At 40.2% G+C, this 12,890-nt stretch overlaps 1 protein-coding gene across 1 annotated transcript in view; it reads right to left on the reverse strand.

The window, feature by feature from the left end:
• The window catches only part of IPMK (inositol polyphosphate multikinase), a 44,426-nt gene that overhangs the window by 17,918 nt on the left and 13,618 nt on the right, over positions 1 to 12,890 (reverse strand). The window contains exon 3 of the mRNA XM_055721409.1: positions 4,612 to 4,708. Within this exon, the coding sequence (XP_055577384.1) occupies positions 4,612 to 4,708 (97 nt within the window). The remainder of the gene's footprint in view (positions 1 to 4,611; positions 4,709 to 12,890) is intronic.

Genomic DNA, 12,890 nt, shown 5'->3' on the forward strand with positions numbered 1-12,890 from the left:
CCTTTACCACCAACTCCAAAATGCTTTGGATTATGTTGTGAGCACCTCCTGACTCAAACCGTTACAAAACCAAAATTATACAAATTGCAAGTTGCCACAAATTGTACAAATTGTTTAGATGCAATATTTTTATCAACCCTGAAATCTAACTGCATATAGTGTGCAACATCTATTTCTATAACACAACAAAGAGTGAGCCCATAAAAATAACTAGCTTAAAAAGAACTTAAGTCTCCCAAAACCTAGCATACTTCCCTTCAGACAACAAGTGGACAAGATTACAAATGCCTTCAATGGAAAGAGCATGACTGAGTGCCTGTGGTCATCTGCCATCCTCTGTCTCACTGGTCCAAATCCCTCTTCTAAGCATACAGCACCAACATTCAACACCTCCCAAATATTTAGAAGTTCTAAATATCTGTCACTTTTCAGTTCCCCATCCATTTCAGATCTATTAAGCTAGATCATCTCTTACTGACCTAAAAGTGTAACAATTACTATTTTTAAAAAACTAAGCATTAAAATAACTTAGGAGCTAACACTAACCATGGGAAACACTAATTACTTGGCAAAGCCTGTAAACTATTCTAAGTGACTCATCTCTCTCACACTTTCTAGAATTATTATTTAAATCTTCCTCATAAGCTAACTGCAAGCTCAGAATTAAGATTACGTTACACCTGTTCAACGCACACTCCCACTCTCAAAAAGCTTTTTGTCCTTGCAGGGAAAGCAATGCTGCCACCACAGATAAAGCATTATACCAAGCTATTTTTCCTCAGTACAGCATAAAAAAAAAAAAATGCATCATGTGTTTATGCTTCATTTTTCCTGGCACTGTTCAGTTATTTGCACTGTGTTCAACAGGCTACTGAAAGAGACCCCAAAACCACAGTATCAGCACACACCCCAACTTGCAACGTTTCCCCCTACAGTATCTGGAAGCATTAAGACTAAGGCAAACAAAGCTTCAGATGGAAACATTGGTAGGTATCACCTTGAAGTCAGGTGCTCTCATTGTCTTTGAGGATTTGACCCCCAAGTGTCCTTCTGAAGGTCATCAACAAGCCTGCAGCTCAGCCTAGATAACTAGCACACTATCCTTCCTCTCCTTGTTTTGTTAAACAAAAAAACAGATTTTCCAAGCAGTTCAGATTTTCTATACTATTATGTAGCACACTGCTAACGCAATGCGTTTCTGAACATCATGCATTTGCCATCTAAAACCAGGTTAAATTAAAATCTCCTACAGAGAAAATAATTTTAAGGATTTTTGCATCTTAGCTTTGGTAGGTAATCCTGACTATACATCTCAAGAAATTAAACAAATCATTCCTCAGAGGCTTACCCTCCGCCTTTCTGTTTTTCAGGGGCAGGGAAGATGGCAGGAAGACGTGGCTTCACTTACTATTTACATATTTTATTGCACTCCCAAAGGAGACAAACCAACACCACCAACATTCATTCAGCAAGTATGCATGACATGAACCACTGCAGACTTCAGCACGTACATGCTGATGCACTCAGTCCTCACTGGAATCAGAAGTGACAAAGTAACTTGAAGCATCTGACTTCTCATAACTTACAAGACATCTCTCAAAACATATGAATAAGCAGGGGAAAGCCTCAGTTACTCCCAGCAACAAGGGAAGAAAAGAAAAGTTTGAGGCTGGCTTATATTTATCTACCCTGTTCTCAGTTTAGGCAATAAAAATCAAGAGTACAGTATGAAATGAGCAGCAGTAAAGTTACTTAAAAAAAAAAATATGCAGAGGCAACAAGTAGGCAGCAAAAACCAGACCTCTCAGCAGGAGATACAAAAAGCTCGACATGGCTCCTACATCTTTATAACAACTCTTCCACTTCATTAATAAACTCCCAATGCCCACAACGCCAGTGAACCCAAATTTCAAACCAAACTGTCTCACTCCAATTTTAGATTAGCTTAGGGAGACGGAGTGTCACCCACCTCTAACTCTATCCCCTGTGCAGTAGTATGGCATGCAACTTGTAAAATAACTGTCCTCTTAACGTTGATATTTTATCGATACTGTGAATATCAGTCCATCTTTTCTGTCATGCTTCCTATATCCTCATTTACACCTAATACATTTAACCCCTTTTAGCTAGCAATTCCATCCACTCATCTGCATTTTCAGCCTAGAAGACTGAAGCTTCTCCCTAAGTATTTCTCCAAGAAAATAAACTCCTTGACTTCTTCAACTTACCCACCATAGCTCCTGGTCACCCATCACATGGAAACTCAGAGACTGTCACAGATGAAGGTCAGAGTGGTCCTAGATTAAGTTACTCTTGGTTTTTTTCTTACCACAAGCCTGTGATTCTCTCCATATCTGCATGAACCTACTGAGACACTCAACCCTGTGCCCAAGATAACAACTATGACGCTACACATACGCAACACCACTCTACCAAGGAGTCCTGCTTCTTCCTTATCTCATAAATAAGGAATCTTTTTATTAAGAAAGAACACTGTCCTATCAAACCAGGCAAGCCATTGCTCCTACACACACACACTTAAATAATTAAGATAGGTACAGTTCAGAACATGCAGCAAACAGTTTGGTAACTGGTAATTGTTTAATTGAATTTGTTTTTTTAGAAGTCACCTATGCCCAATGTAGGAACAATAAGGAATTATTTGGTTTACTACTCAGAGATTATATGGAGCTGCATCCCCAGAATCTGTAAAGCAGGGACTGACAAAGGCTCCCAATGTCAAGATTCTCTCATCTCATGTCACCGAGACACACCACAGCAGCTAAATATACTGTTCAATCATTTAAGCAAGAGCTTAACCCACAGTTAATTTGGGCAGACAGGTAACAAACCCATCCATGGTTTCCCCAAAACAGTCTCTCTATGTCCCTTGCTCGGTGTGGTTACTTCCCTTCTTCCTATTTTTCTAAATTTCTTTTCCTGTTTTTTATGCAGTCTTTTCCTATTTTTTATGCAACACTGCCAATTCTTTTAGTCTCTGGTACCAAGCACTGGTGCACAGACACACACAAATGCATCATGGGTCTTCCTTTGCACCTGGCATTAGCAAAACGCATTTGCAAACACCTGCTAACCAACCAATGACTTCCAACACGAATGACTACCTCCTTAACTTTGGATGTACCCAGCATGTGTGCATTCTGTTAAACTCCATCATCTCCAATGTATTTGTGTAGTCTTGATAGAAATCAAAACTCATTAATACTACAGATAACAGAGTTGGCAATGGAGTGTTTTGTTTGAACTCCCGCCATAGCTTTCTATGAAGAGGACTCCTGATTGTGCATTGTCTTTTCAAGAAGCAGACCAAACAAAATCTAAAGTTACTCTTCCTTTAAACAGTGATTCCTACTGGCTATGTGCGGATTCCTGGTGGAGACCTGCCAAAATTCAGCCCCATGGCACACTGTGCTAGTGAATTCCCGAAGTTAACTCAGGATGTGTTCAAGTACTGTATCTTGGCTAGACCATACGTTTTTAGATCTTAAGATCATACCATGAATAGAATAAATTGATTTCCAATTTGGAGGGGACATTAAGTGAGCTCCACAACACACACAAAATTATACAGGAAGGAAAAAAGATAGCTCCAGTACAGCTATTTGAGTCAATGCCAGATATGAAAGCATGAAGGCAAAACTGAGCCAAGAAAGTGCTGGGTACTACCACAATCTTCCTTGCATTTCTTTCTGCAGAGTTTAAACAGTGTCTTTGGATGCTGTTTTATTACTCCCTTTTGAAAATAAGTCTATCAAGTGACAGCATAAGACGACAGCTATATTAAAGGAGCACAGCATGTAGTTTTGGTGCCCATGTATTTAAATACATTCAGAGTCATCCTTTTGTTTCTGTATGTTCCAGAAGCTCCAATTCCCCAGTATAAGAGAAGTCCTCAGAAGAAAAACTAGTTTCTGTTTTAAATACATCAATAATATCTCTTTTGTCTCAAAATCCAATTGCTCTCCCAAAATATCTTTTTCTTCCTGACTCCTAACATGTTATACGAACACAAAGTTAAGATAGCAGAGCTTTGTTCCATTCAAAGCAGTAACAGAGGGTGACAAGCAGAGCTCCCCAGCTTCCCCAGTACCTGCTTTGCATGATACAGCGTAACAATGGGATCCAATCTCTGGAGATCCAGCAGCAGATTCCAGTTTGAATGCCTCCCCTTAGGCCCCAACCTATCTTTTTTTTTTTTTTTTTTTTTCTTCCTTACACACCCACTCAGCACCTGCCTCTTGCTTTGATGGCCTGACCAGACATAAAAATGCAACCAGCCCACTCCTCCAGCATGACCCAGACAGAGGCAGCAGCTCCAGGGCAATATGCATCAGATCCAGCAACTCAGGAAACATTTGCCATACCAACAGCCATGTCCCATCTGCCCTGGGAGGAAAGGCTCCAAAAAACTAATCCAGTCAGAGGACTGCAAACTAGAACAGGGGAGGGAACGCCAGTGGGTTACACAACAAAAACAACAAAAAAACCCCAAAACCAAAAAAAGTCCCACAGAGCTCGCAACTGCCAAAAATCAGTCTCTAGAAGATTTTTCTGGGAGGTTTGGATTAACAGATAAAATTAGAACAGTACCATTTGGTGCAGTAGGTGGTGACCAGACACCGAAGTATTTTGGCAGATATTCCCGCAGCTCCAGAAGAATGCTGTCGCAACAGTTGGAGTCATAAACCTGAAATACATTAGGGAGGGGTGGAGAGATCATCAGTTTAGAACATTCATTTTATACTTCCAATTGTCCCATAACTATAATTTCCTATAGTCTTTGTTTTCATATGTTTAAGATTTCTACTTCACATTTAAAAGCCACACAAGATGAAGATTATAATTATCATAGTCCAACATAAATAAATGGTATCCATTCTTTCAAATTTTAAAAGTGGAAAAGATGCCTCAACTCTAAGAATAGTTTACGTCTTACCTTGAATAAAAATCTAAACTATAGTTGTTAGCATCAAGCCTATTTAGCAACATGGGTGTTCTTCCATCCTGGATCCAAGATTGTACAGGATTACTACACTGCATCATATTCCCAAAGCTTTTTAAGCTGTATCAGGTAAAGTATAAAAAAAGCTCAGACCGGATAGTACTTCCTCATTTCCTCCAAAACAACTCATTCTGTAACTACATTACACAAACAATGCACAAATCAAATATTTTTTTTTTATTCGCTCTACTGTTTTCAACATTCTTTTCAACTTCCGTGAGAAAAACAACAGTTTGGGAACAGCAGCTGGTTTATACTCCTGAAGGAGTAGTTCTTTGCAGGGTTCAAATGAAGCCTTGGATACTATCTGCTATGGGATCACATGACTGTCACCAGTTTGCAGTGGTGTTGCTAAGAGGATTTAAAACCATCCCCTTGACCAGATTCCCCCCACTCTCCCCGAAGATCTAGTTACAGGTGTAGGCGATAGCCTATAGGATGGTTCAGCAGGCTTTGCAGACCAAAAGATCTATATCCACACAAGCACAGGTTACAATGATTATCATTGCATGTAGGAACCATCCCATCCTAACCCCCTTGCACCTACCCTACTTCTGACCGTATCACTCACGTCCTGTCCCTCAACTCCGCAGCAGCTGCACAGCAATACCACAGGCGCTGCACAGGAGCGACTAGGGCAAGCTGGTAATTTTGCTTTTACTTCAGCACGCAATGCACAGGAGTGCAGTCAGAAGCAACATAAAACATTATTTAAGGTGTTAACAGAGCTCTGCAGTTAGCTCAGCTCATTGCACCGAGATCCACATTTAACCATGGTGGGAGAGTATCTTGCAACAGAAACTACAAAATGTACGTATCACAAAATACATGCCTTTAGTGTTGTAATATTAATACACCCAGGGAGGGAAAAAAACCCCAGACCTGAAGTCCAGCTACTATTTTAAAGCATCAAGGCAAGCCTCAGCTATGACCACCAATGCCATGTAACTCTAGACAGAGCCTCATGCAGCAGCAGAATGTTAAAATTAGTCAGCGCGGGTTTCTGCTACATTTAGTTTTCATCACAGAAATCTCAAATGGGCAAACTCAGATCACCAGTGTGCTTCAAATGCACCCGTGTTCCACAGCCTTTATAGGTACATTTAAAACCCTCTCCTGGGCTTGTACCAGCCACAATTCTGACACCTTTATGCCAGCACTGTACTGGGCAGCGACCAAGGTGGTGATAAAACCAAATCCACACTGACTTTATGCTAAATAATTCAATTTGACACATTCCATTAACTAGCTTATGGTTTAAGCCCCATTTTAAAGACCTTAAGGAGAAGGCTGAATCCTCAAAGCTCAAACTACACAAATACGTCCACAGGGTGATGCAAAACACTGACGTACACCTACCACCACACCCTCTACCACTACTGTCCCTATCTTAAGCTTAAGCATACAAAAGTTGCTGGGTGTTTATCTTACCAAGCACAGGGCACTGATCTCTTTTCACAGGCCCTGAGGACTACAGGTCTAGGGCTATTTTTCCTCCAAGTTAACACAAGCTGGTATGCTGATACACTTGTGCCCCAAGACAAAAAACCTTGCTTGTCCCTGGGATCAGTCGCTGCTGTTTATTTTCATTTAAGCAACATTTCTTTGCTGAGCCTCAGATGTTGCCAGCAGAAGACAAGTGTTTTCACCAGAAGACTGCAATGTGGCTTGATCTTACTAACTTCAGAAAAAAAAAAATTAAGGGTGGGAGAGAAGAGAAAAAAAATTAGCACCAAGCAAATGTTGAGGCACAGACCCATCCACTACTATCTTTTGTAATAGAGTTCACTGCTCACCACCATACAGACAGCTGTTTCTGGGCCAGGGCTCCAAGCACTGACCAGTGGATTTACTTCATGCTGTGGGTGTTTTCAGGTAAGTACTACAATCTCAATTATTATTTTTTTTTACTGTGGTAGTTTACTATCATAGCACCTCATAGCTAAGACAGGGAACTGCATTGCACCCAGCACAAATACTATTTTCCCAGGTGAATTTAGGCAGATCTGAGAGGCAGCAACCATCATGCATTATCACAGCCTTTACAGGGGAACATATATATGTACTTGGGACAGGACAAGAGAGAGAGATGGAAGCTTTAAGTGCAACAGACAAGGAGAAGAAACACTGAATGCAGCTGAAAAAAAACAGGCAAACATAATCAGAACTCATTTGCTTAACTTACTGGCCACAAGGTTCTGACCAAGTGACATGTCAGGAGACCACTCCCATGTTTTTAAGTCACTACTCTTGCTTTGACTTTAATCACAAACATTAGGCAATTGAACTTAGCAACTACCTACAAGTATGCTCCTGCGTATTTCAAACAGTAGGATACAAAAAAGATAGTCAGGTAATTTATAATGCAGTGTAATAGGCCAACATCAAGGCCAAATGAGGAAAAGAGCTCCAGGAATGGTATCTTCCAAGTAGTCTATCCTTTAATACACTGATGCAAGACATTTTAAACTGAGACAAAACTCACAGTAATACAGTGTTTAGTATCATTACTTCAGCATAACAGAACTAAGTGCATTATTTCTGTCTCTCAAGAAGTTATCTTGCTCCCAGAAACAGTAATAAACTCCCCTCATAAGTTTGACATAACATACACAAAGCACTTATTTGACTTTAATATAGACCTCAGTCTCAGCCAGTAATGTAGCTGCATGTCAAACAAGAATAAGCACTCAGTTAATAAAGATCAGAGGAAGTCATCTGGTGTGGGCAAAGCAACAAAACCAGGCATTTCAGGAATTACACTTATTTCTGTGCAGGAGAGAACCCCTTCTGCTCCTTAGAGAAGGACCTTGCAAATGGCACCCATGCCACGGGCACTTCTCATTCCATACAACCCGGTAGCAAGCTACATATTCAGGCATCGTTCAGAATGCCAAATATAAATCTATACATGACAAAACCATCCCTAAAATTACACAGAAAATTAACTGTGCACCTTACGCCCCCAAAGGTACCCAAAGGTATCACTACCAACATTGCTGGAAAACTCACGGAGGAGACAAGTTAGCACTTACCCCAGAACAACCTTTAGAAATAAGCCATTATATTTTTGCTTATATTGGCAATATTCCAATTTAATTTCAAGCAGCCCCATCTTTTTTTTTTTTTTAATGTAACAACAGGTCCACTTCTCCAGCACAGGCTGACAAATCTAAGTTATTTCTGCTTTACTAGTAACTGTATTTAACATCTCCATCCAACAAATCAAGAACTGCAGAACAATCAGTGACAGCTCAGCCAGGGGAGGTATCCATTCGACGTATCACAGGCTACATTCTTCCAAAAGCACAAACTGGAGACATTAAATTTAATAACTGTTGGGCTTAAAAGCAAGTAAACAGGATGCTGACATTTGGAAGACTACAACATGACCATTACAAATTACAGCAACGAACTCATAGGAAGAATATGTCCCAGATATGTCCTGTGGCAGCTCAGATAGTCTAATAGGCACCATGAAGTCATAATTTCCAGTTACTTGGGACTTTTTAATTCCGAGGCAAATTTACCATCCCTTAGTTTTTAATCCAAAGTACGCTCTGTTTGTTTTGTTAAGTCTGATCCAAACAGATTCATCTGTTTTTTTATGCAAACAGGGGCTGCTTGGGAGAATGGGAATGCTCTTTTCCTTATTCATGACATTCAGGTTTTCTTGTTTTCTAAAGACTCACTAATCACATAAACAACAAAGGGAGGGTAAAACAAATGTTTGAATTTCAGCAGGAAACTAGTTCTGGCAGTACAGACCCGCCTTTAATTGTCTGGATGAGCAAATACCACCTTGACTGAGATGTAGTCTAAAGAGAATCTTCTCAAGGACGTTAGGAGTTGATTTAGAAGAATATGTATTTTAAGTTTGCATGTATTTTAAAGCTATTTGAGTAGGAAGCTTTAAACACCAGATTAAGCATGTCAGTTTGAAGCATTATCTTTTCTTATTGCCAGCTATCATAAACTGTCCCTAAAGGCAGTAGCACTATAGCTTGCAGAGTCTCAGCATACACAGCCAGCTGCCAGCATCAGCCAGAGTTCAGTTCCCAAATGCTTTTTTGGGGGTTCTGGGGGGGTGGGGAGCAGTTAATTAGTCACGCACTCAGTAGCAGATGCAAGATGTACAGGTGATAGTGCAATCTTAATTCTGTCTCCCAATGTGTATGCATTATGTTACAGACTTTAATTACTTGAGCACACAGTGCATTTCCCTCTGGGCTCCTACATCACCCAGTTACACCAGGCAAGTACAAGGGCCAAAAAAACTGAGGCTGAAACAGCAGCTGTGATTCTAGCAATTCCTATCTGCTTGGCTTTACAACTCAGATAGCCCTTGCATCGTTTTCTAAGTAGTACCATCACAGTTTGACTTGCAAGCATCCACAGTATTTGTTTCCACAAATATGACTGGAGTCAGCTCTGCTCAAATTCCAAGTATCTATACCAGAGTAATTCCAGAAGTTAAATATTTGTTAATGCCATTACACTAAATGCTATTAGATTGAATTGCTTATTTTACTATCTAATATATAGCTGTACTATACGTGAGATTGTCATCAGTATTCTCACTGAAGATGCCTACAGAAAGACAAAAAAAAGCTTCAAACAAATCAGGATATATTACCACAATTTGATCACCTAAGTGGATTTTCAATTAAGAATGGTGCACACTTGTGACAATCAAATCCTTCTTCCAGGAAAAAAAAAATAGCTAGGAGTTAGCCATCTCACCTTCCAAAAAAAAAAAAAAAATGAAGGATGTGGAATAAGCTTCAGAAATCTCCTGAAGAGATACTTATTTGGTCATGTTTACCAACCAGTCATTCTCTAGCAATGCCAAAAAAACAGTATGTCTTATTTCATCCACTTCCACATGTTTTATATAGTCAAATTTAGGCTGACCCTAGCAAGATTTGCAGCCCCAGGCATGGAATCATCTTTACAAGAGGCAAAGCAAACCCTGACCCATTTCTGCGGATGTGGCAGAGCTTCAAAACTTCAGCAGACAGAAGAAACCAAAAGGCATCAGTCAGACAGCCACCAGAGCAATGCTGAACAAATACCACAGTGGAGCCATGAGTGAAAAGCCACAGACACCATACGCAGCAAGTCACTCTGAAACAGTCAGAGTTAAGTTGGGTAGAGACAGATCATCCAGTCCCTCTTTCTTGCCAATAACCACTTACTACAGAGGCAAGGCAGTAATGTAGTTGGAAAGACATCAGCAGGCACACAACCCTACCCCATCACAAGCAGAAAAAGGTTGTTTCCTTCACAAGACAGCAAACTCTCATCTCATCTTTCATTCCACACGATTCCTGGGCAACTAAAGATTAACAATAAAGCAAGTTTAAATAATTTCCCCACACATGCCTACAATTGCTGCAAGCCACCGAGCTGAGCAGGCTGGTGGGCCCTCAGGACCTTCTCAGTCAAATTGCAAAATTAAAGATCATGTTTCATCACAAATCGCTTGCCACAGAAGTGAGCTTCCTCTTGCCCTTCAGTCTCTCCTAGGTTCACAACTCACTAGCACAATCAGATGTTACGTTGATCTTCAACTGCATAGAAGCCAGAGTCTTAATGAACTTGAAAGCTCTTTGAAGTCAGAGAATTTTTCCTTCAGAATGTGCAAAGCCTGACCCCTCAGGCACCACTATCCAATTCATCTTTTTCTTAAAAAAAACAAAACAAAAAAACCCAAAAACAAAAAAAACCCAAAACTCTTTAAGAATATAGACAGGGAAACGTAGGTGTTTGTATTTACATCAACAGCACAAACACCTGTTAAGCAGTGTCCTAAGGAGGTTACCAGACTCTTACATGAGTGTAATTCAAAAGTACATGGCAAATCACACATCAAGGTCTCCACTCCAGAATCTACGTTCCTTTGGTTCACTTATGTCAACGTGCATATATGACAGACTGAAATAGAGTTCACATTAGGTACTCTCCACTAGAGGCCAAAATAAAGAGAAGACAGCCTAACAAAAAGTGGTTAAGACATACTACCATTGGTCACCTGATAAGGAAGTTTCAATTTTAACACACTTGTCCCATTCTTACTTACTCTTCCTTCTTAGTTTGACAACACTTACCAACAGAGCTGAGCTGACGCTGTCCTGAAATTACCCACTGCAAAAAACTCAAGCTACCAGCAGCCAGAGAGATCCAGCAAATTGCAAGACAAAAAGTCAAGTCACTTTGCCACTTCATACCTCCCTTGAAGAGGTATGGTACAACCAGTTTTCTCATCTATCTTTACAACTGTTGTGCCAAAAACCAGCTCTATTACTGCAATGCACTAAGTTGTGCAACATGAATACTATTTAGCATTTTAAGGGAAGACATGGACCTGGTTCGAAACCAGCACCTTGACATACCCAAATCCTCACAGATGCAAAAGCAAGTTGAACAAAGACAACAGCAAGAGTCTTTTCATACAAATTTTCTGCTCCAAGATACTGTATTTTAAGCAACACCAACTATTCAAGAGTTGAAGCTTAAATTATCACTGAAAGTGAAACGGCGGAACAGTAGGACAAAGGGGTAAATAAGCCAGTATGACTGCCCCACTTTCTGAGAACATTAATAAGCATTACCCTTTGTTTCTGGAAAGCCATCTGATAACAGCTGAAGATCCAAACTAGGGAGCAACAGAGAACAAAGGGAGAGAGGAACCCTGAAGCAGTTAAACAGGCAAAATTTAATTTTACATTTCAAAGAGACAGAAAGGGGAACCAAGTCCTGACAGACATATGTTGGGTTGGTTTTTTCCTAATACTGCAAAAGGCAGCCCTCACAAAGAATTTACTGCAGCATTAGCCTAAAGGTGCAGCTTCACGGTAATTAAGAGCCAGGGCTACCATACTCTAACACACATTTTCATCCACTTCTCTGCGGCAGTGTCAGCATCCAGCTGGTCCTGCAGCCTGCTGAGCACCCTGAGTTGGCTTACTGCCTCATTACCAGGCCAAGGCACTCCACTGAAACTGCCATTTAAGTACATCTACCATCAATACTCCTGAAAAAAAATAATCATGTCAATACCTTCCTTTAAAAAACACCTGTTTGGGCTTCCCTTAATTTTGACAATTTTGTTCATCTAAATTATTTGCATTTTAACAGCAACTATGTATTTTACCATCTTCTAGTATACCCTACCCCTTACTCCAGAATACTCAACTCCCACCTGCAGCCAGGTATCCAAAATTATCATTTCAAGGACTACTCTGCAAATGTTACATCAGATTTGTAGTCTCAGTTTCTACATCAAAAGCTCCTCTGCCAGCACGAGCTCTACTTTGCCATGAGAACACTTGCCAAGAGACAGGCAGCTAGTAATAACCTCTTCATTTTACTATTTTTATTAATTTTTTTTTAACAGACAGAGAAGAATGGTACCTACTAACAGGAATTTTACATGATGGCTTATGATTCTGGAGAAGTATGCAATGGCTCCTTCCATGACGATCAAAAATAACAGCCCAAAAGCTATTCTGATGTTTTCTACCCAAGTAGAGTGGTTTTCAGTTGTTAGAGAACATAGACTAACATCAAAATAGCTGGTTTGTAATAACTAGAGTTATTTTTTTGTTTGCTTTGAATAAGTAACTCCTTAGGGTCCCACCTATACATTTGACTGTGTAAAACTAAGTTACAAAATCAGCTATGAGCCCACATCTTCCTTTCACTAACTCGTCTGCTGCACAAGCACATTGGCTGTTGCTTCCCAAACCTGCTAACAACCTCCTTGCTCACCCCTGTCAAGACAGGAAAGCAGCAGTGCTAGCTTGTGCTGGAATCGGGGGTGGAAAGGAGGAAACAAAGAAAACCAGCAATAACACCACTAAGA

Source organism: Falco cherrug, chromosome 9 (genome assembly GCF_023634085.1).
Source record: "Falco cherrug isolate bFalChe1 chromosome 9, bFalChe1.pri, whole genome shotgun sequence".
NCBI lineage: Eukaryota > Metazoa > Chordata > Aves > Falconiformes > Falconidae > Falco > Falco cherrug.